We start from the raw sequence: 24,017 nt of genomic DNA, 5'->3' as shown, positions 1-24,017 counted from the left end.
GAACCCGTGAAAAGCTGCTAATAACTGTTTTTAAAAACTTTTTTTTTTTTCAAATAAATGAAAATTAAATTGACATTGGTAATTGTACTTATTTCTCTGCTTTACCAAAAATGTACTGAACCAAACCAAAACCGTGACACCAAAAATGTGTATTGCTCTGAACCATAACTTTTGTGAACTTTTAGACTCCTAATAAATATCTATCTACATATATCTCATTTTATATTTGTATGTATTTTTTATTTGTATTGAACATGTCCCTTATTAAAATAAGGGCAAAAAAATCCACTGTGCACAAGAGAACTGGAGCAGAAAATGAGCAAAATTTGATTCATTTCTCTAGACTTACAACAATACTTGAAAACTTGTATGCTATTATGTTTAAAAATTTGCTCTGGATAATAAACAAAAAATGTAATGCAACAAATAATTATTTACTTCTGTGGATCTTTGTATGAAAATGGCTGCAAATTCATATGTGCAAGTTCAGTTCCCTAATTACACCACACTAGCACCCAACCTTTCTAAATCACACCAAAACATTCATTCATTTACATTTTGATTACTTCAGTGGTCTGTTATAATGACCAAAAATTATTTACCTGCAGGTGTGTTTTCTAAGAATTCCCTATGATGTACCCACATGAAACAAATGTTTTGTAATGATGGGTAGAAAAGCTGCTAGGCAGGCATTTTATCAGAGATGCATACAAAAGGTGAGATAATGGCGCTGCTTTTTAAGTGATTAGTATTGTTTCAGTGTAGAACAAATTGTTCTAATGGTATTCCAGCCTGTTTCTCCAGTGATTTTTAGCCGCTCAGGAGAACATGGCTAAAAATAATAGAGTTTGTGCTCAGTTGCTCTTGCACTGTTGGGTGAAGCTGCCATTTCGGCTCTTGCATGGGTACTTCCTAATACATGCAGGGTAAATGAATATACGTTAGCTTAGCTATACAGTTTACATTATGTTGCTTAGAGCCAATAATGCTTCATGGTGAAGTGCAACCAGTCCTGAATCACAAGACCTGTCAAAGCTGCGGGGCAGTGTCCTGTTGCAGTTGCCATACTTTTGCGCAGACATGAAAAGGTTTTTTTTAAATCATTTAAAGTAGATTTGTCTTTAATGGGTTGCTGTTTTGTGACTAGCTTTAGATGGTTTAGATGTTGTAAGGTAATCTGTAGGCCAATAGGCTTCATAAGTAAACTAGATAATGAGATTCCTTCATGTGTTAATTCCCCCCCTCAGTCCTACGTAGACTGTTAAGGAATAATTGTGTGCAACTCTGTTTTCCTCACCCCCCCCCCCCCATCTTCCTTTGGCACCGTAGTCTCTATAGAGATGACCGATTCTTCCTGGGGAGTGCTTTCCATCATCCAGACGTGTGGTAAAGGTACTCGAAACGCCAGTCATATCACTCCTTAAATGGTCACATTCCTATCATCCTGGGCGTTGCCGTGTGACCTGAATGTAGTCTGAATTCTGCTGCTGCAACAGTTGAAATTCTTTGTGTACAGTTGGTCAGGATTAGGTGGCATATAATCCAAAGCTATTTTTCTTTTGAATGTGTGTTACTGAAAACCATGCTCCTCCTTAATAAGACAAGTGCATCTTTCGATTTGTACATATTTGAGCACCGCTAAGTTTTTAATGGCTTTGAACAATCGGGAAATGAAATACCTTGCTGCCATATCGGTGTGGTCACAATACATTAAACACTAGCAAGTATCTGAGGTCAGGTTACCTTTAAGTAGAGGGTGCTAAACGAAGGACAAGGTTAGTCGAGGAGACGTTTTTTTTTGTCTGCAGTACTGCAGTTAAAGTAAAACAGCGAGGGTCTTTGTTGAGGGAGTCTGTTTACAGAACTGGATCTTTACCAAGCGGTGATAAGGTTGCTTTTGATGCGAGGTGCTATTGGGCTGACGTAGTTGCAGGATGTGGTAAGAAAGCTTGAAGAGCTCATTCAGTGGTTTGCTTTTCACAACCTGTTTGTGTAACCCCTGCAGTGCAGGTATGCAGCAATAATGGCTGCGTTTCAGGCTGAAACAGAGCGCTCGCTCCGATAGGCGCACTGCACCTCTCTGAGCTTTATAGATTTCTTGTCTCGGGTCTTGGGGTTGGGCGCTTTGTTGTCAGTGATGCAATGAGCCCACAACCCCCCCCCATCAACCCCCACCCCCCCTTAACGGCTGCAGCCACACGCGGGCGGTGGAAAGGAGACGTACTGGCCCCAGCCCTCTTAGGGCTCCTCTTCTTTTTTCTTCCTTCAATTGTTTTCTGATATGTACTGTCAATGTTACTATAGGGATGTGTTTTGTGTGCTTAAAAAAAACAAATCAAACAAACACTTGGAGACTTTTGTATTATTACATGCAAAATTTGTACCTGGTGAAAAGATACCTGCAGCATACAGATGCCTCAGTGAAGCCTGTGGTTAAATGAGATGATCTTTCATTTTTGCATTTTTTCTGCAGTGTGCTTCATACAGTTTGTTTTCAGTTGAATGCCAAATAGTGTTTACTGTGCGATGCTTTATTAAGGTTTTAGTGCATTAAGCTGAAACATTTTGCAATAAACAAACATTGCTTATTTTCCATTCTCGTCTGTGATGTATTTTGAATTTTCTTAAAGGTGTAGCTCACCTGGGGGGAAAAAAAAGGCCTTTGAGGTTCTCCTTTTGTAAACAAATGCCAGCTGAGAGTAATTTGGAAATCACTTGACCTTCACCGGTGTTACTAAATGTATTTAATTTGATATTTAGGTATGTTTATAGAAGCTCTTAAATATGTTATTGTCTTTAAAAAGTCTTAAATGAATTTGCAGCATTCTTTCTCCATACGAGGTACTGGGGCTGCATTTGTGACTGACTGTGAGGTGGGTATTGTGTTATACCGGATTTTTATATGATGAAAGTGCATTTATTGTATCACCTCATTGAAGATTACACCTCACCTCAAGATTGTGATTGGTTTATAGGCCCTTTAATTGCTCACAGTGTTTGCAGTCTGTCTGCATAAAAGGCCTTTTGCAAGCGGACCTGATTCAAGGTTTACATTAAGAGAAGAAGCCTCTCTATAAACCTGGAGTTTACTGCGGTGTACTTTGAGGAATGTAAACCCCATCCCCCCCGCCCAACCACCTCCTCTTAACTTCCACCCCTGCCCTGATGCTGCATTTCACAGCAGTGTGCCATAATTCACCAGCAAGCTTTGAATTTAGAAAGCACTGCCGAACAGTTTTGCTTTAATCTCAGTGAGTTTAGAAACAAGATGTGTACTGCGGGCAGAGGAGTTTGCTGGCCTCGTCTCCGGTCTGTTTCTTCTCTCGGTGTGTCTCTTCAGCAGAGCTGCTCACTTCTCTTGCAGCACGACTGCGTTCAGGGAACAGAAACTTTCTTTGGGTCACGTGCATTTTATCGCAACTAAAATCGGAGCCGTCTTGACGTAAATCTTCTTGGAAGTGGTTGAGAATTTAGCCCAAGTGCAACACTCTGTTAATCTGAAGAATCGCACGAGGCGTGTAATTTTGGGGAAGTTTGGGATGTGTATATATAGAAACTTGAGCAATAATGTTGAAGGAATGGCATTTTCATGAGAACTCTTAAGGATGATCTGGGCACTGTTCATGTGGTGTGTTTGAAGCAGCGGTAGCCCATGATACCAGGTAATACCCATGTCATTTTCTGGTTCCCCAACTCTTCTTGAAAGGTGAATTGGATGGAGTAAGATAAATGAGATTTTATAAGCATGAGATTGCTCAGACTTTGGGTATATTCAATCACATAAATGCAATATACCCTTCATTCCTCCGTGGTGATTTAGGGTACTGCACAAATCCACACCCTCAGCCACAGTGGAGCTAAACAGTCTACTTTCATGTCAGGTACTACTTTACATTTGATTTGCGTGTGTAATGAGGTGCAGGTTTTTCAAACGGCTCAGTTTTCCATGAGTCATGCGAACCAAATGCGGTGTGGGGCTGCATGTCGATCAGCTTCTTTTTTGCCTACAACTGGAAGAAGCAGCCATCCAACTGGTTGTGTTTGGCTCACTCCAGTCACTCCACAACAAAAGACCAGTAGTGATACATGCCTATTGCTGCCCAGTTTACACTTGAAACAACCTGCATGCGTACACAAGGGTTTGGTTAGCGGTACGAAAGCAAACAACCGCCACACCGCCACGGCTATATCGCCATCTACAATCGACACAAAACAAGACTTGAGACATCTCTGATAATTGGATAATAATTCAAGCTATTGCTTTTCGAAAGCGCCTTAGGTCCACAACGAACATCCGCTGTATTTTGGCCTTATAGCCTACCTACTCTTCGCCCCACGTACTTAAAAGGCACGTAACCTCGGTAACCGCCTCTGGACTGTGCCTTCGTCCTCCATTTAACTTCTTTTAACATTTACCGTTACCATGCGGAAAGTGGTTGTGCGTCTGATATACATTAGCTACGTGGCATTCAAATGTGAACAAAGTAGGCTATTTTGAATGCCATGCGAAAACCAGGAAATTCCAACCTGTGCGTTTAGATGAGTCGCATTGGCAAATCTCCGTTTCCTATTGAGTTTATTTCCACAGATGAATGTGACCCTAAACGGATCTGAAAATATCTGATTCATTTTTCCTGTTTACGCATTCATAATACATATCCGATCTGTGGCACGTGAGCCAAAAATCGGAATGGGGTCACTTTTACCTGGTGGTGTAAACATAGCCTTAGAGGGTGAGAATGCCTCTGCAAGTAAGTGTGTACATATAAGTGTATGTTTAATGCAATATTAAAAAAACTTCCATTTAAGCTGAGCTATGGACTAAATGCAACTAATCACTTGGCTTTTCGATGACTGTTCAACATCAAGGCCTGCTGTGCGAAGCAATGCACTGTTGTTGTTGTGCATTTGCTTTGTCCACAGATGAAACAATAAACCTTTTGTGTGTGATTTTTTTATTTATTTATTTTTTATTAACAGTGAAACATGAATGAGTTTTACTGCTGAAGAAAGGGTAACTGCTAGTCTAAGCACTTCCCAGCAGCGTTATCATGAAAAGCAGGCTGCTGATAGATGTGTGTGTATGGTAAACTGTAAAGCTGCTGTACAGTCCTCTTGCTGGGTGGAAGATGGGGTTTGTAGATTAGCAGACCAGACGATCATGTACGATGCAGAAGACAAGTCCCCTGGTGGTGGAATGCAATGCAGTGACACTAGTGTTTCCACCCTGTTCACAACAAAATATGCAGCGCTTATCCAACCTGAAAGAGATCTATTATAAAGCCAGCGAGTGCAAGTAACGCCCATAACAGAAAGTATGCACCTTGGAAAATGAATTTAATTTGAAGCTTACATGTGTGGAGAAACGTTAAAAGGAGAGGAACATGTCATGCCCCTCATTAGCTGCACTTCATTTGATTACGTTGGGCAAACAGAACCTTTTTTCGCTTTAATGGAAGGGGGGAAAAAATCCCAGCTTGCTTTGAAATTTCAGTGTATTTGCCCTTCATCCCCTTGCCTGAATTAGTATTGGAGCCTGAACAATATGGGACTTTTGAGGCCGATTTCGATTTTAGAGGAGAGAAATACCAAGATACTTGGGTCGTTTTCTTCAACTTTTTAAAATAATATTTTATTAACCTTATATGTCAAGCTATTTTACATTGAACAGCATTCACCATAAATACTGCAAGTGAATTAGTGAGACGTTCTAGAACAGGAAGCTTCTCTGCATTTTCGCCTGGGAGCTCCTCTTGTCCTTTCGGATGTTCTCTATTGTGATAAAAAAAACTCTGACTGGGGGACATAAATTATTTTTCACAAAGATAACAATTTCTATCTGTTTAGAAATACATTTACTGTACCCTGTAAATGAGAGGTCCAACAGCAGCCTACATAATCTATAATCTCTGATAGGTGGCAAATGAGTGTGCATCTGTCTGAAAACACTGAATCCATCACTGTGAACCACTGACTATTTCTGCTAGCTTTGCGTCCAGTCGTCCGCTTGTGACTCACTGAAAGCCTAATTTATACCTCACACAATGCTGTTGACAAATGTCGTTTGACAAAAATGGCCTATTTTCAACTGGAAAAAAAGTGTTGCTCAACACTTTTTTTTCAGTCACGCACCTCTATTTTGTTATGTCAGAGGGAACACGGCCAGAGGCTGTGCCGAAATTTGTCATTCATTATTTTGCTTTTGACTGGTGTTGGTAAACATGGAGGAAAAGCAATCAGAGGAAATAAAGTATCATCTGTATAATTTGTCTTTGAAAGATTATGAAGTCGCTCGAATGTCAGGTAACTCATGGCAAGAGATTGCCAAATCGAAATGATGTCCGTTCTGGAGTGCAGATTCAGGTGGAAAACGTTTTGGGACCTGTGAGTTTATCTTTTGCTCTCTACCCTTGATGCAGATACAGTTATTGCACTCCAATCTCTGGTTGCAGTTTAAAGTTGTGAGAAAATTGCATTTGCCTCAAGTGTGCGGTGTAGTCACACGTGATGCAACTCTGCCAGCCCCAAAACGTCTTCCGTGTCATAGCGGAGGGATCATAGAGTTCAGTGAGATGCACCTTCTGACACCCAGTATTGGCAAAGTTAGTAGCTCCTTTTATGTGTGGCTGTTATTCAAAAATAGCTGTCATGTCAGTGAATGGGGTTTTGTTTAATGGCACTTCAAGAGTCTTTATCAGTGGTTTATCGGTGGGATTTCCGGTGATACAGATAAATCTGTGAAAGCCCTTAATCTGTCGTTATTATTGGCTCACAGATGTATTGGTTGGGTCTTAGTCTGAATCTGTTTTTTTCACTTGATGTGCCCTCTTTGAGACAGCCTTTCAGTTTTGAGATGGCATCATTTTTTCCAGAAAAAAGCTTGCTTTGTGAGGGGGGAGGGGGATTTTTGTTCCTTTAGTCTGTTAAATCGCGTGAACTCTTGATGAGTGTAAAGGTGTGCCCCGAGAGAAGTGATTGTGGGGGAATGTTGATCATGATGTGATTGCTGCTCCATGGTGCCGTGAAGTCTGAGTGTTCCACAGACGTGCTGCTATTGGTGTGTAGTTTATCAAACAGAGTGCTCTGTTTTTGTAGCTGCATTATGGGCCCACGGTCATGCTGCAGGGTGGCACATTCAGGTAAAACACCAGTTCCTGGTGCAGTGATCTGCCAAGGATCCTGAGTACAGTGCTCACCAATGCGAGTGCTGACTGTGACTGCAGAGGCTCCTCTGGTGCATTGCCCAGGTGACGATTGGCAAACTGTCATTTAAACAAACAAGCAATTAACCACGGTAACGACACAAAGAATTCTGGTGGAGTTATAGCCTAACCTAAACGTAGCTAAACCTGGCCAACTACATTTTACTTTCTGACGTGTATGAACCAGCTCAAGGATGCACTGTACTGCCAGGATGTACAGCCATTATTGTTCACTTACTGTATCTACTGCCTGCTACATACATTACACACACCCACACCCACACATACACATACACAGAGTACTGTTCCTAAGAAACGTTACTAGAGAAGTAGCTTAGTATCACTGCATACCATTTATACTGTTTGAGCCAATGGCAAGCAGACAGTTTCTTCTGTACCTCCATACTTAAACAGAACTTGATTATTGATAGCTGGTTAACTACCTATGACGTATGGTGAGCCAAATACTTTCGGTTTAGTGATTTACACCACTGTTAATATTACACCTATATTTAGATTTTATGGGATTAATATTTTATTAATTTTTTTATTTAACCTTTATTTACCCAGGGTAGGTTCACTGAGCACGGATGCTCTTTTGCAGGAACGCCCTGCTTCACACTCATACACATTCGCACCTGGGAGCTGCCCAGTACAACCACAATCCTTGTTGGTCTATATTGTGTTAGCTGCCTAGTCATTCAGACTGTACTGATTGTTTTATTGGCTACCCTAATGGCACAGACTATGCGTCCTTGAAAATGTTTTGCAAAAAAATATCCAATGTCCCATCATCTGTAAAGTCCTGCACAGTTTCTATGTTAACTAAAAGTAATGCTAATTGTAGATATGTTCTTAGGCTCACTTTCTCTTGGTCTTGACAACTTCAGGCACAATGTTTTAATGACTAGAAGTTGCTGTTGAATTTTTGTTTGAACATTAAATCATATTTGAGCATTATCACATGAATGCTTTTTCTTGAGGTTTAGTCCTGGTGGCTTGAGTATTCCATTCTAATATGTCGTTGAGGGATATATAGGGAACTCAGTGGTTGCCAATATGTCCCTATGGTGCTGTGGGAACCCATGATGTACAGAATCCACTGATGACTTCTGGGACTTGTCAGTGTGGCACTGGGGCCTAAAAATCAGTTTCTATAACATGGTTTATACCGTGGTCTCCAGTTGCTTACACCATAGAAAATATTTTCAACTGACTGAACTTTTTGAAGAATAATCTTGTACCATACAGCCTGGACACAATGTTGCAGCACAAGCTGTTTTGGAGTTATTTAATGTGAATTTTCCTGAGCACAGGCCCTAAAATGCTCTATTCCTGCCATTGTAAAGCGGACAGGTCATCAGAAACCCATCCAAATACATAAAATATCTTCTATCACACACAAAAACTGCCTTGGCCGTGCACTAAAAGTGAAATAATGTTTTTAAAAAAACTCCAGAAAATGAACTGGCCCTTTAAGGGGAAGTTGGGGCCCGTCCCTGTGGCTCAGACTTGCTGGAGGGATTACGGCGATCCCTGGGAGGATTTTTGCTTCCCATGACTCCGTGAGGTTGCGAGCCACAGCCCAGAGCCGTGACCGCTGTGACCGCCGCTCGCCGGAAGGTCGGTCCGCCGCCTTTTCGGCCGGACCCCGAGGACGAAGGCGGCGAGTGACGGAGGGCCGCTGAGGTTCCAGGGTCACGCTGTGGCGCACGTCAGCTGGGACGGGCCGGCCTCCCCCTGCGTCAGCTGTTCGCCCCCGCCCCCCCCCTCACCCCACCTCTCAGGCGGCTGTCTGTGCAGACGGGTTCTGCGAGGTGTTTATCTCTCATCACAGGCCATACTGTAAGAGGTGAAGTATGCGTAAATCATGCTCTGCAGTGTCCTTGGCTCTCTGATGGTATTCAGCAGTTTTAGAGCACTGTATGGCAGGGTACAAACCTGATGTTATGTGAATCCAGTAGCTTCAATGGTGTGTATTACATGGCTTTTTGTAATGGGATTCTTAAGGTCTTAAACAAAAGTGCTTGGTGCCAGGGTTTTTTTTCTTCTTCCCTCAGCCTGAAGCAGGAATATTAATCGTCACTCACAGTGCGTGATCAGTAGTGGACAATGCCACCCCCCCCGATCCTAAAACATCTCTCATGTACATGCTCTGCCGCTTGACAAAGTCATTCGAAGGAAGTGTACTTGGCCTCCAGCTTTCAACCAGGTTGGCTCTGGACATCCACAAGACATGTGTTCCTTCTGGTCTCATGTCTACCTGTTCCTTTTACTTGTACTAAAATGACATTGTGCCCCAGAACTGTGTCTGTCGTTTTTTTTTTTGCGGTCTCCCCTTCATTTCTCAGCTCCTTATAGGAAGCAGACCACTGAGGATAGGGGAGGGGGGGTTGTGTCCTCTTGGGCATGGTACGCGGTGTTTGAGCAGCTGGCCGTGCCGGGGATCTGGCTGCTCTGAGGGACGCAAATGCAGAGTTCCCAGCGCAGGGCTGGGAGACTGCAGCCTGGCTCTTACGGAGCGCTCATGTAACGGGCCTTGTGATGGGGCTATTTCTGGCTCTCAGGGGGGCCTTGGCAGATATCAGCTGTGATGTCAGCGCAGGTTGGGAGTCCTAATTTGGTCTGTGTCTTCAGGCAGGGGCACGTCGCTGCCCTGTATTGCTACTGGCTTCTCCAGGGCTATGGCCAAGACTGACAGGTGCATCTCTAAGTCTAAAACCTTTGCTGCTCTTTTCATGAATTGCATGGCATGCAGTTAAGGCTCTGTGAGGATGGTGTGGATCGGATAATGCATTTAAAATTAATTGATTGTTGAAACAAACACACACACACACACACACACACACACACTTCTCAATGCTATTGGAATTGTTAGCTTAGTATTGTCGCTTGCCTCACCTCACCAAACATAAAATTCTGATATGATAAATCTTTAGTTTGTTTTTACAAAAAAATGTACAAATTTTGCAGCCATTTAATACAAAGTATGCAAGCCTCCATATTTCAGTTCTCGACAGATCATCTCAAAGTATTAAAAGAAATTCCATGCGAGAATGGATTTGGCTAAGTCTCTTTCAGGGTCTAACTGGAAGTGTAGCGTGCGTCATAACATAACGTATCAGGCGGGTAAGAAGACCTCCGTGCGCACTCTTCCCCCTTCTCTCCGCCCACATCGCTCTGTTTGTGAGATTGTTTGGCCGTTGCCATGGCGCCGCGAGGGCTGGGGTGGGGGGTCTGGCGGCGCTCTCCGCGGTCCGAGTCTTGGCTGGCCGCAGGGTGGTCCGCAGCATTCCCCTGCTCAGCGTGTCCCGGGAGAGCGTAGTCAGGTGACAGCGCTCTGGCTAAGACAGCTGCAGCAGGCTCTACACGCTCAATGTCTGGGCCTTGATGTGCTCTCAGCCTGCCTGCTGTGATTTATCAGGCCCCGAGCTGTCACACGGGCACACACGCGCGCGCGCACACACACACACGCACACATACTGTACGCTTACACATGCGTGCGCTTGCACACACACTGCGCCCACTCATGAAACGGAGACTATGTTCCTTGGTGCTGGGAAGGTCCAATGGGAATTGCTCTGATCTGGTCCTTGATTGTGGTTCTTATCAGGTGGATTTTCTCAAAGGTAGGACAGAGCTTGCTGTCGAGCCTCGATCCATGTGCACATGTTCAAAATGAGTCTAGCTCTCACTTGTGGCTTTAAAAAAAAATCTTTTCTACATTTTAAATAGAAAATGGCGACTAATATAGTTCTTCACTGAAAATGCTGTAGTTGCATAAAAGCTGCTAGTGTACTCTTACTTACAGGGATGATTTAATTTCTGGTGACCATTGTGTTTTATTTATACTAAGCTAAATTTGTTTGTGTGATTGATAAATACTTGGTAGCATGTTGCACTGCATTAGCCTACTAAGATTATTTACTGTTGCCCTGTTAATGAGGACCAACAGGGTGTCTTGCATTTAGCCTATCAAATGTATGTGTTTTGAATTTAGTGGACGACACTGTATGACACTTCTTTTGACCTACACTTAACCGAAGTAGTAGATAAAAAACTTTTGTTGTTGTTTAGTGCTCTGTTTAACTTGACACATCGCGCTGTCTCAAATCTTCTAAAAAATAGTCTAAAAAATAAACCAAAATAAAAATGCCACGATGAATCCAGCTCTATAGGTGCCTTACAGAGTACAAGTTGGACACAAACAATTCCTCAAGGACATCTCCAAATTGAACCAAGGGTTAAGATCTCTCAGTTTAACTTGGCCATGCTGTAAAATGGCTTCTCTTTCTCCTTTAGACTCGGAGTCATTGGTGTGTTTTGGTGCTGCTGTGGTGCATTTCTTTGTTGTTAAGGCTGAATTGTTGATGAATGACTAGGGCGGGGTGGGGGAATTCGTCAGGCTGACTTTATCGGCCTTTTTCCGGATGAACCTGTTGACTAATCCTGCCGGTCCCTGCCCGAGCGATGGGCGAGACGGAGGGAATTGGCAGGAGCCAGGCGGTAAATGCGGTTCGCTCGGGGGAGTGGCCCGGTGTGGGTGTCTGGCTGGCCCGTTCTGCTCGGGCTGGCGTGATGCGGCTGCTGAAACCCTATCCCCTCTGCTAATCAAAGAGGTCCCTGGGAGCAGCCTTTTGTACAGGCGCCGTTCTGTTTTTTTTGGGGAACTGGGCCTGGGGTCTCGCCTGTACTGCCTGAAGTAAACAAAAAAACAGCATAATCTTTATTTACTCACAATAGCAATTACATGGTTACAACTTTTTTTTTTTCGTTGAAAAATCAAGCGTAAGTGTTTCAGCTTTTACATTGTCTGGGCATGTTTTGTTTTGATATTGACCCTCAGTTCTGCGATGTAACTATTTCCATGGTGCAAAATGGCATAATTGTACCATCGCCTTTCATTTAAATCGAGCGCTGAAATGGAAATATTATGCCCAACAGAAAGTTAAAAAATAAATTTCATAAGCTATGGCTGAGAAACGGGGTTAAGCAAATTATAACCTATGGGAGTGACTTTGAGGTTAAGGCCTTTGCTGCTTTTGTTAGTTGCCATGGGGCCTTCCATGAAGTGTGTTCCATACCTCAAATCTAAAGCTGAGATGTTGGTTCCTTTAAGTTGTGGAGCCAAGTCTGATGCAGTTATAGCCTAAGGTGACTGGACAATGTTTGCATTTGAAGAAAACCCATACGTTATTTGCCAGGCATAAACATATCAGCTACGCACACATAGTTGAGGGTAATTAATAGTGTGTATGTACGTGCCCTTTAGTAAATGGGTTTCCCTGGATTTAACATACTGTATTCTAACACAACCACCTTTTGTTGTAAAGGTGCTTTCAGTGCCACATGCTTGAATAAGGTATGTACTAAAATAATATAGCTATATGTAATATGGCTAATTGGTTAATGCGAGGTACGAACAGCTGGTCCCCCTCCCTGGGTTTTGTAGTCCTGGAGCCAGCTCGGGGAGCCCTCTGTTTTTAAAGGTGCTTTCAGAGGCACATGTTTGAGCACGGCGCTCGAAGCGGCAGCATATGCCCGTCCCGGGCGCGGAGACGACAGGCCGTCTGCGGGGGCGCGGGGGAGACGAGCCGGTCGTGACGCGGGCGGGCAGCCTGGCAGGCTGGCGGCCTCGTCATGGCCGCGCTCTCGCCGGCGGGGAGGCGCCAGCACAGGCCCTCTGTTTTTCGCCAAAAAAAGCCCGTAACGCCCGCACGAGCTCGCCGAGGCCCCGCTTGTCACGCAACGCTCCGTCCCCCCCCCCCCACCCCCCCACCCCCCCGGTCAGGAACCAAATTACTCACACACCAAACAAAAGCTGATGTCTGTAAACAGAGCGGTTGTTGATACTTAAATACCGCACCGCGCTGGCGGCTCGAGTGGTGGCTGCGCTAATCGGTAAAATGTTTAGCTTCGGGTCGCAGCGGCAGGGAAGAGACGCTTCAAAACGTGGTTCAGGGGTTATCTGCGAGAACATCTCCACTCCGCTCGAGCAGGAATGGACACTCCTTGTTCCGGAGCAGCGATGAGCCGTTTTCTCCCGCCTAATGAGTGCCCTGAAGGAGAGTTTGAGCCGAGGCGCCAAGGTCGGGCCAGGCAGTAAATTCATAAAGGCTTTCGTTCCAGACCTTGCTCTCGATCTCAGCACACAGGCAGAGTAGCCTCGTAAAAGTGTCATTTAGATTTTGGAAAGAGCAGAACGTTACGTGAGAACACTGATGTTTCTTACGTGAATGTACAGTAGGCAGGTGATTTTTATCTCAACTTTCGCTTGCGTTTTTACGCAGCACTTAACCACTTAGTCCCTGGGCCTGCATCCCAGTAAATGGGATGAGTGCCTGAGTCCACTGACATGTTTTAATTTATTAGACGTTGGCGTTATTTTTTTGTTTTTCTTTTCTATTTAAGGAAACATTTTGGACATCCATTCCTTATTGGAATAGTCACTAGCATACCATATTTTCCTTTTTGGAACCCCCATGAACTTTGTCTGGTTTGTCAAAGGCATTTATCAAACAGCTGACAACTCCATAAGTGGGGAGAGGGTCTGTATTTTTGATTTTGTGCGAACTCCCTTGCTTGCCTCCTGAAATAGAGAATGGTGCGAATACCAGCAGCGGATATTTAAGTAGCTGATTATTTTGTGGTTATGTTTTTGGCCTGGATGTGGTTTGGGAGCAGTCTTAACAAATTCTGAAAGCTGCGACTGATCTGGCGCTCCTGAGTTTTTATCAAACTCATGGTTTCAGCATTTCATAATTTTACAGTTTTGCAAAGAACATGATTTTCCAATGTTAGCTATTTGCTGTTTATAGACTAGTTGCCAGTCTACCAATTAGTATATTACTTTAAGGATTTAAGGCTGATTGCTTACTACAAAGTAGACTGAGCTTATTGCAGCTTTGTTGAACGGTTTTGTTTTTCATTTGCGAGAGTATAAGGAAATAGGGGAGGAAGGGCAGGACAGGGTGGTAATGGATAAAAGTCAAGTATGCAAATTGGTTCAGCCGATGACGTCATAGTCTGAACCTCTGAATGTGATGCCATCTGGGGACAGCCCAGCCGGCCCTGGAGGGGGGCCAGTGTTTGCAGTTGGTGGTGAGCTGTGAAAGTGGCGGCCCTTTCTTTCCCCCTGCCGTCTGCAGCGAACCCTCCGCGGGTGACCGAGCAGGGGTGAGGAGGGCAAGGCTCCGCAGGAGGGCTCTCTGCATCTTTTCGTGTTCCCTCCACCCCTGTCAGCTGCCAGAAACTCCGGAAAACAGGCAGATGTGCTCGCTTCTCTCCCAGGAGAGCCGAATAACGACACAGTCCTCTGGCGATAGGATAATGGAACAGATTAATTAGTCTGCGAAAACCGACGCGCGCACGCACGCACGCGTGTGCGGTCACGAGCACACGAGCATACCCTACACCAATTCTGACAGTGTCTTGAGCAAAAATTAATCGTGCTGTTTTCGGTCAAAAACCTGCGGTTTCTATTGAGGTGCTGCATGTTTGTCTCGTTCAGACCTTTCCAAATGACAGAAATTAAAAACAGAAAATGAGAAACTGAGGTAATGACCAGGTCATCACATTACATCTGATTTCAATCCTGGTTTAAGGGAATGTTCTCTCAGCCCTTTCCAGTTGAATTTGTTGCATGTTTTGTATGCTTTTCAAGTAGTCTATAGTTTTACTCTGTTCTTGTGTAATCATCAAGCTGCTTTGCTGTAACTTAACTGTTGCATAGAAACAGATCATGTGGAGAAACAAGGCATAATTAACTTCATGATTGGATTTTAAATTGGACTTTTAAGGATTATTCTGCATTTACTGCTGTACATGTGACATACAGCAAGCAGGAAACTGGGAAAATTGTTAACAGCTCTCTTATCTGATACTATTTTAAGATTGCATATTTAAACTGCCAGTTGTAATTTTGACTTTGCTTGTGGTCAGGTTTTGTAATAGTTCTTGCATTAAATGAGCTAGTTCCATTTGGTGTTCTGAAAACATCCTGTTCTTTTCTTTGTCCTCAGAGACGTGGGGCAATCTCTTATGACAGCTCCGATCAAACCGCTCTCTACATTCGTATGCTAGGTAAGTGCGCTGCATCTGTCAATCATTCCACCACAGAGACACAACTGTGTTGTTGTTGAGATGAAACTTCAAAATGGCAGACTCGGAGTGCATCGGAACTTGAAAGCCTGAATCGTTTCATTAGAAGCATAGATTGAAATCCCTTTGTGTTTGAGCCAAGGAGCATGTCTCCATGTGCAACAACACAGGTGAGGCGAAAGAAAATCTTACTGGGTGTCTGATCAGAGGCCCTTCGACCCTGGAAAAGAGCTTCGGTCATTTCTGCATTATGCAGATTTAGAAGCCTGTTATATGGAGCTTTTGAATGAAATACTCCCTTTGTTTTATTTTTTTTAATCTTCAGAGGTCCTGGAATGCTTTCTGCATATTACAGTGGTTCACCTAAGACAGTATAGGTCCCCCCTAAGACTCCATTTGCCTAATTCGCTTTCACAGATACTAATTGCTTGCTTGAAGTGCCAGAAAGCAAAGGGAATAATTAGTGACTAAATGAAGAATGTCAGTAATGAAACCCTTAAAGGATAAATCTGATTGCAACATGAACCAGCCTCCTAGTTAGAACAGAACATGTTTGCACAGCATACAACAGGTTAAGGGTCATTATACTTTTAAATCACACGGTCAGGCATGTCAACCACCACCATTTTGGTACAAGTGGCCAGTGTACGTGTGAAAACCATACTGGGCAAAAGTAGGTTTGTAAACAACATGAAAAACAAGGATGGCAGAATGTGAATAATCAAAAAAGAAAAGAAAAGAAAAAGCATGTTTCTTAAACCTTTTTGTAATAACCCTATCAAATTTTTTGCTCTTATTAAATTTTGTGCTGACCCTCATGAACAACCTTGTTTGTCATTGCGTTTATCCAAACTAGCCGTATCATTAAAAATGTACATGTGTTTGTGTTTGGTGGATGTTTGAAATATTTGTTTATAGTGCATCAAATCAGTAACTACTACTTTAGCTTGCCAAACATTATAGAACTCACGCAAGCAATACCCGGGCTGTAGTTCTGTGTGTGAATTTCCATGTAAAAATGTCTGCTTTAACCTCCCCTACAAAATGAGGGGAGGCTTTATTTCATGAATGTATTCTTTCTGTTGGGCAAAATAAATTCAGAAAATTATTTTCTATGTTTCTGGAACGGAGTTTCATTTTGAAAAAGTCAGTTGTTGTGAAACCATTGTATTTGGATTTTACTTCCTTTAAAGTGCAAACAAAGCATTGTTGGAATTGTGCCTTACTGTCATTGTGAACTGAATCATTCAAAATTATAGCTGCCGATGGAAAGCGTAATGTTGATGTAAAAAAAAAAAAAGGTACAATTGTGCTCAGACTGCTCCTCACTCCATAAAAGCCACACCTTTTATTTTTATGCATGTTAGTCACTTTGAGTTTTGTATTGAATGTTTGTCACTTGCATTGCATGTGTTCACAATGTGTGGCACCCCCTCATACATTCCTGATCAGTATATTTACCCTCTGTCTAAGTGCTGCACAGTGTATGTGTTGTTATGTGAAAAAAATAATTTGATCGTATATATTGTATTGTTGTATTTAATTGTAATTCACAGTTTTGGTATTTTGATAGGGGCTTGTGTAATATTCAAACAGCTGTTTTCAAGTAAGTAATATGCTAGTGGGAAGTTTCTAACTTTTAATGCACACACAATCATCAGTAACTGACATGCTGGAAGCTGCCATTATTTTTGTATTTGTCTCTGCAATTCTCCTGATAGCCTTTTGAGAGGATTACTGAATGACTATTAACAAATGTGACTAGTCGTTGCATTGACCAGCATCAAGTCTGACAAGTCTGTCATTTCCTTTATTTGTTTTGTTTTTGGTTTTGTCTGAATGCTAAGCACAAGCCTTCCTTTAGTTTGTTGATCCTTGCTGGTGTCAACTTGAATACTAATTGTGACTCTTGGCCCGAAGCTGCATGCTTGTCTGTTCCTAGTTCAGCTCTCTGTAGTCCTTCTTTGCCAAGGCAAATGCTGTCCTAAATGAAAGTGCCCTTTGTTGCTGATCTTTTGAGGACATTTTTGTTGATACCTTCTAGGAGATGTGAGAGTGAGAAGCCGGGTTGGCTTTGAACCAGAACGAAGAGGCTCTCATCCCTACCTGTCCATCGATTTCCGAATTTTGCACTGTAAGTACAGAGGACGCACACAGCTGTTGGCACTCTCCCATCTACCAGTGAACTTCACAGGATAAACGATGTTTCTCAGAATCACAAGAGTTTTTACCCGCTCTAGAAACAGTGGTTTCTCTAGCTTGAATGGTGCATCTGAGTGAATCCTCATCTTTCCGTCTTACCGTTAGAGCTAGCTTGAAAGTGCTTACAAATCCAAAAGAGGCACTGCTACATGCTACATACAGAGCAGTTGGCTTGGTAGTTTCAAGGATTCCTAAACTAAAAACCACTTTGAGATTACAGAATTTCAGATTGAAATTACATAACTAGGTCATCCAGTTAATGATCCCTTATGATGTGCAATGCCTGCTTGACTGGGTGTAATTCAGGCTACAGCACCAGCTTTAAATCAACAGGTTTAGAGGGCATGTACGATCTTGAATTTGGGATACTGCTGTTTCATTGCAGAGCCTGGAACTGCTGTCAGGGTGAGAGGCAGCCCCCATGCTTCTGTTATGTCCCCCATATGCAGAGGGTATGCCAGTGTTCTTGCACCGTTTCTGGCATAGTTTATATTGTGCTGGTATTATATCATGTTGACGGAAAGTGTAGTGAATGGCAGTCAATACCGGCGCTTTCTCGTAATCCCGGCCCGGACTGAGGGCACCCCCGGCTGTAGCGGTGACTGCCCTCCCAGAGCGTTGGGGAGCTGCGGCAGGCCGGCCGATGTTTTGGAGGCCCGGCGTGGTGTGCGGCCGCTCACGGTGCGGGATGTTGGCTTGTGTGACCGTGCCAGCGGCCTCGGGGGGAGGGCTGCTGTGTCAGCAGTGTGTCTGTGTGTCCTCTGGGAGCAGAGGAGGTCAGAGCAGCCTGACATGCTCTCTGCTGTGTGTGCGCTCTATTCATTCAGACCAATGGGGAGGCGGCAGTGCATCAATCCACCGTTTCGATTGCCATTATCCTATCTTTAGTCCAGGCAGTGTTTTGGAATATTTTTGTGCAATGATGGTGTCAACAAAAGCATAGAGTAAGCCTGTCTGACAGAATTCAGATTGAGTCTTAACTGTTTGTCTTTATTGTATGCTTGTTTTGTTTTTATAAAACATGTGACGTCTCATTGTTGGTTGACATGGCTTGGTTGTTAAAATGATGTTACCAAATCATTAAGGAATGTTATTCAAGGTTATTCAAGAATCACAAATTAGCAATTTGTTTATTACATTTCTGAAACTACCATATGCATGCGTAGAATGATCAACAGTAAATTAACACATTTTAAATGACGCTTATCTGTGATATGAGGGAAATATCAAAAAGCATGCTTTCCCAAGTTAAAATGTCAAGCTAAAATTCAAGTTTGCTTTGTTCACTTTGAAATCAAATCATTGTTGAGAGGGCAACCGGAATCGATAGACTTGCATAGTGTGATTGGGCTCATTTGCGGCGCTTGGCTAAGTGGCGCGGCTAAGCGGCTAGCCCGCCGGTTTTGACGCCTTCCCGGGTCTGTGCCCCCCCCGCAGCGCAGCCCGAATCTGCAGGGCCCGTCTCTGCCCGGAAGATCCGCAGGCTGCTCAGCTTCCAGAGGTACCTGCACTCCTCCCGCGCGTGTCGCGGTGTGACCCCCCAGAACCCCCTCCACATCCTGGACCATGACTACACCGGCCAGGCCAAGGTCTGCTCCCGTCTCCACTTCCACAGGCTCAGATCAGATGAAACGGGGGAAGGCGGAGACTTCAGTTCATGTTGAAACATGTTCCCAGGCTCTCTGTCAGGCTTCCATTTGTGACTGTGAAGCTGCTTTATTTAAATTTCTGCATTTTTGGCTCACTTGTGGTCTCTCTGCCCCTACAGTGTATGTTGGAGAAGGTTGGGAGCTGGAATTTCGATATATTTCTTTTTGATAGATTAACAAATGGTGAGTAAGATTTATTCTGAAAAGAATAAGCAGCGTTCTGACGTTTTTGCCTTTCTTCTGACTACTTGGTTCATTTAAATCGAAATCATAAGGGCACGTTAAGACTTGGATTTTATTTCATTTTCATTACAGTTAGGTGAAAATATTACAAACTATTTTGTGAACAGACACTGCACACCCAGAGCCAGCTGAAGCTTGTAGGGTCTGGGCTTGTTTTAAAGTGCACTGCACTTCACAGTGGTGTAGGATATCAAGCACTTATTTTCAGTGGGAATAATATTGATGTGATTTTGGAATGTAGTATAATGTAACCTTCAAAATTTGTAAGGAACTTCTCTGATGCATTTAGGATTAACGTTTTTATGGTTCAGGACTCACCTTCCTTAATCATTTCAGGATGCTGTAACCCGTACCACATTTATTTTTGAACATACATGCTTTTTAGTTAAGTGTCTGAGAGGATTTATTTCTGCATGGCTGTCCATTTGAAGTGACGTTCATAAATACTTATTGTCAACATTGCCCTCTGCTGGTCATTTTGACATGAGTAACTGAAGGCCAAACAAGGCATCTTCATGTTATGAGAATGATTAATGTTTCAAATATTTGGTATAATGCAGATGTAGCCGAGTTCACTTATCTGCGAATTCATGCTTTTTTGTGTAATTTGCATGTATAGCAACCGACAGTGGTTATATGCAACCTGTGAGAATAAACAGATGTTTCCATTGTGCTGCAGTTTTTTTCAGTGCATTGTTCAGTCTGAATGAACTTCCTTTAACAAGCATTACAACATGGATTTTGAACCTCCACTCCCTCCCAGAGTAATTAAAATGTTTAATCCAAATTGACAGTGCTTCTTACCACTTTGTGTCATTGTGTAAATATTGGGATCTGTGTCCAGCCTCTTGGTAAAGAATCCCAGCAACAGTGCACATCAGTGCACATCCAGTTGCAAAGTATTATAGCTGGGCTGGACCAAAAGAAAGCTAATTGCTGTATGGTTCTGTTTTATATATTGTATGGTTCTGTTGTATGTACTGTGCATTAATCTCTCTCTTCCTCTCCCCCTCTCCAGGAAATAGTCTTATCAACTTGACATTTCATTTGTTCAATCTGTATGGATTAACTGAGCTCTTCCAATTAGATATGATAAAGCTTCGTAGATTTTTAGGTAACTTTTTTCCCACCTCCTAAATTAAAGACATGCTTTCACATTATTGATACCATTTGTGCATTTTTGACATGACTATACTGTTTGCCTTCTGGAATGAAGTTCATTTATTAAAGTTCATTATTGTCTCTCCCACATGGATGTATTTTTTATATAATTATGTATGCATATCTGATAATCTGAACTTTCGTCTACATTATTAATAGTGTATAAAATAACATGGAGCAGAAAACCCAGTTTATACTTATGGTTTCATGTATGGGCTTGTTTTTGTTTGGTTAGTGATGGTTCAAGAAGACTATCATAGGCAGAACCCATACCACAATGCTGTCCATGCTGCTGACGTGACTCAGGCCATGCACTGTTACTTAAGGGAGCCCAAGGTGAGCGACCGTGATCACAAGTGTGGTAATCGGCTGTCTTTCGTGTGCATGCGTTTGCTAGCTAGGCCATCCAGCTTGCAAAATGAGCTGAAGGCTCGACCAGTGCCAGCTCTAGAGCCGCATAAGCCCTCATCATTCATGAATACTTTGTCATTCATACTGTTCCTGGTGTTCCTTTGAATGAGTTCTGATTGTGCTGTGATTTGTGAAGCTTTCAAAGTCCCTCACCTCCTGATTGTGCTATGCTTTGTGAAGCTTTCGAAGTCCCTCACCTCCTGCGATATACTCCTGGGCATTTTGGCAGCGGCAACCCATGATCTGGACCACCCCGGTGTGAACCAGCCTTTCCTCATCAAAACTAATCATTACCTAGCTGCATTATACCAGGTAAGTACACAAGGTCTGTTGGTAGATTTGAATTTTACACAGATATGCAAACACAGCTCTTTCCATGTGAGAGAGAGGTCAAACAAAAGCATCTTTTGTGACTCCGTACCTTTAAAACAAACACGGTTACACCAGACCGACTCACAAGTGGCCTTAACAAAAGTATTATCAGCTGTAACTTTACGGTACAACTTTTGTAACTCGGCTGTTCAGTTTTCAGTATAGGGACCAGAAATAAATGTCAGTGGCCACTAAGACCAGTCAGCCTGAAAACCTGTTTTACCTTTGTGAAGAGTTTGTTGGTAGGATTTTAAACTCTAAAGCTATTAAGTGTTATATGGATTATAATGGCAGTGTGTATATATTAACTAGTTTTTAGATTTTCACTCTCTTTTTAATTTTCACCTGAGGGTTGATCTATAATGATAGCCAGTTGTTTTGCCTTTTCTAGAATACCTCAGTTCTGGAGAATCACCACTGGAGGTCCGCGGTTGGCCTGCTCCGAGAGTCTGGATTGTTCTCTCACCTTCCCTCTGAGGACAGGTCAGTATCCCACTCGAGGTCGACAAGAAGGCCCGCAAAAATGAGTTGCATCGTGACGCGTGTGCGAGGAGGGTGGTGTGCCTGGTCTCTTCTTTCCGGTTTGAGTTCGGAGTTGCTGAAACCAAGAGAGGGTGGTGCCATCTCCGCTTCTGCTTTTCAGGTTGGACATGGAGAGGCAGCTGGGGTCCCTGATTCTGGCCACTGACATCAGCAGACAGAATGAATACCTGTCGAAGTTCAGGGAACACTTGGACAGAGAGGACCTCTGCTTGGCAAACGCTGGCCACCGGCACTTTGTCCTCCAGGTGTGAAGCAACCCCCCTGCATTTAAGTCGCCGTCTTGCCCTAGTGCTCCTCTCCCCCAGCAGTTAAGACCCGAATACTTCACCTGACATCCATGCTCTTCCTGCCTGCCCGTAGATGGCGCTGAAGTGCGCGGACATTTGTAACCCCTGCAGACCGTGGGAGCTGAGCAAACAGTGGAGTGAGAAGGTGACGGAAGAATTCTTCCACCAAGGTACAATAACGTCCTCCATCCCTCCTTCACTGGCCTCCAGTGTCAGGTCCCAAAGCCATGGGAATCAGGGGAAGTGTGCCCTTCACTGTGGTCTATTCCACAGGTTTCTTATGTTATGCATGTGCACTACTCCATATATGAATTTTAGCCCAAGGGCACAAAAGTGCAGTAGTCCCTCTTAGGGAAAAAAAGTATATATAATCTCGGTGTGTATAAATGTAAATGTGTGGTTTCTGTAGGTTTTCATTTGTATTTAATGAGTTTTTTTATTCTAACAGGAGATATTGAAAAGAAACACAAACTTGAAGTCAGCCCACTATGTGACAGCCAAATGAATTCTGTTGGAAAAATTCAGATTGGTAAGGCTGGCTGCTTTTCCCTCTAAAGGTTTAACACTATAGCATAAAGGCAATATACTGTAGTACTTAATAATTACAGCAAGTAAGCTGGCTTTTCAGATGTGTCAGAGCTGCTCTAGCTGCTAGATTTCTGTTTGTGAGAAACCTGTTACCAACAACCACGATCAGTTCCATCACCTGATTTGGCTAAATGAAGCTGAGGTAACAGCCGTTGATTTTTGCAGTGCTTTCTATAACTCTTTATTTAACGCTGGGTTCTGTTGCTGTTGTAAAGCTGTCTCCAGAGTTGCGGTCATTGTGGTCTCCCCCCCCACTGTCCGCGCAGGCTTCATGACGTATGTGGTGGAGCCGCTTTTCGCCGAGTGGGCCCGCTTCTCGGACACGCGCCTGTCCCGGACCATGCTGGGCTACCTGGGCCTGAACAAGGCGAGCTGGAGCGGGCTGCTGCAGGAGCGGGCGGGGGCGGCCGAGGGGACGGGGGCGGCCGAGGGGACAGACGCGGCCGCGGCCGCGACCGCGACCGCGCCGACGCCCGCGGACGACACAAACTCCAAAGTTTTACCTCAGGGAAGCAAAGAGTCCTGACTCGCCCGACAGGCCCAGCCCCTCGGCAGGGAGGGGGCGGGCCGGTGGGAGGGTCTGCTGTGGACTGAACGGCTACTTCCACACCCAGCGCAACACCGTCACCACATTGTAGTTGCATTGACTCCCATTTCGATAAAACCACTGATTTTATTTATTTTATTTAAATCCCCTCCCCCTTTTTTCCCTTGACACAGAGCAATGCATAGATACCTCATTTGGCTTCTGCTGTATTTTGTGAGTTTTATTTATTATTTTCCCCCCGCCTTGTACTTTTCTGGCATTACTAATTGAACACACCGCCTTTTTAATGGAGAATGAAAGGGAACACCATACCGGATGCCTGGTTCTGGGTAAAAGTGCCATTGAAAACAATTTAGTTTTAATTGCTTTGAAAGTGATTTGTAAAACCTTGAGTATTCAGATACTGAGTTAAAGGCTGCATAGAAAGCCTGGAATGATAATGATGATGCATTTGCAACAAATCTTCCTCGTTAAGAGAAAAAAAAAAAAAAAAAAAACTCTGAAGAGCCCAATTGTTTTGCTGCCTCTGAAGACTGTTTACAGGTGTCTTTTTGTTACGTGTATTAAGAAAAGGAATGAAGTCGGTTCTGTAATTTGCCTTTAAAGCACAGATTTGAAGAGCCACTTTTTTTTTCCTTTCGATGAACTACAGAACAAACTTCGACCGCAGCTCAATCCAGCGCACCAGATGCCATAAAAGCCTCATGTGCTT

The 24,017-nt window shown here is 43.5% G+C and overlaps 1 protein-coding gene across 5 annotated transcripts in view; it reads left to right on the top strand.

Moving 5' to 3' along the window:
• The window catches only part of pde7a (phosphodiesterase 7A), a 31,143-nt gene extending 7,341 nt beyond the window's left edge, over positions 1-23,802 (top strand). Inside the window, exons 2-15 of one of the 5 annotated variants that reach the window (XM_035416237.1) lie at positions 15,224-15,284; positions 16,876-16,908; positions 17,347-17,436; positions 18,942-19,093; positions 19,273-19,336; positions 20,415-20,510; positions 20,793-20,893; positions 21,149-21,280; positions 21,732-21,823; positions 21,984-22,128; positions 22,244-22,340; positions 22,619-22,699; positions 23,025-23,174; positions 23,205-23,802. In XM_035416237.1, the coding sequence (XP_035272128.1) occupies positions 15,224-15,284; positions 16,876-16,908; positions 17,347-17,436; positions 18,942-19,093; positions 19,273-19,336; positions 20,415-20,510; positions 20,793-20,893; positions 21,149-21,280; positions 21,732-21,823; positions 21,984-22,128; positions 22,244-22,340; positions 22,619-22,699; positions 23,025-23,174; positions 23,205-23,284 (1,374 nt within the window). In that variant the 3' untranslated portion in view covers positions 23,285-23,802. Of the gene's footprint in view, positions 1-10,712; positions 10,832-15,223; positions 15,285-16,875; positions 16,909-17,346; positions 17,437-18,941; positions 19,094-19,272; positions 19,337-20,414; positions 20,511-20,792; positions 20,894-21,148; positions 21,281-21,731; positions 21,824-21,983; positions 22,129-22,243; positions 22,341-22,618; positions 22,700-23,024; positions 23,175-23,204 lie in introns of those variants that run through there. The other 4 variants (XM_035416241.1, XM_035416240.1, XM_035416239.1 and 1 more) reach the window with 4 other exon arrangements.
• Positions 23,803-24,017: the final 215 nt, after the last annotated feature.

The sequence above is a fragment of the Anguilla anguilla genome, chromosome 4 (assembly GCF_013347855.1).
Source record: "Anguilla anguilla isolate fAngAng1 chromosome 4, fAngAng1.pri, whole genome shotgun sequence".
NCBI classification, from domain to species: domain Eukaryota; kingdom Metazoa; phylum Chordata; class Actinopteri; order Anguilliformes; family Anguillidae; genus Anguilla; species Anguilla anguilla.
This window is presented reverse-complemented; position numbering and strand designations above follow the sequence as displayed.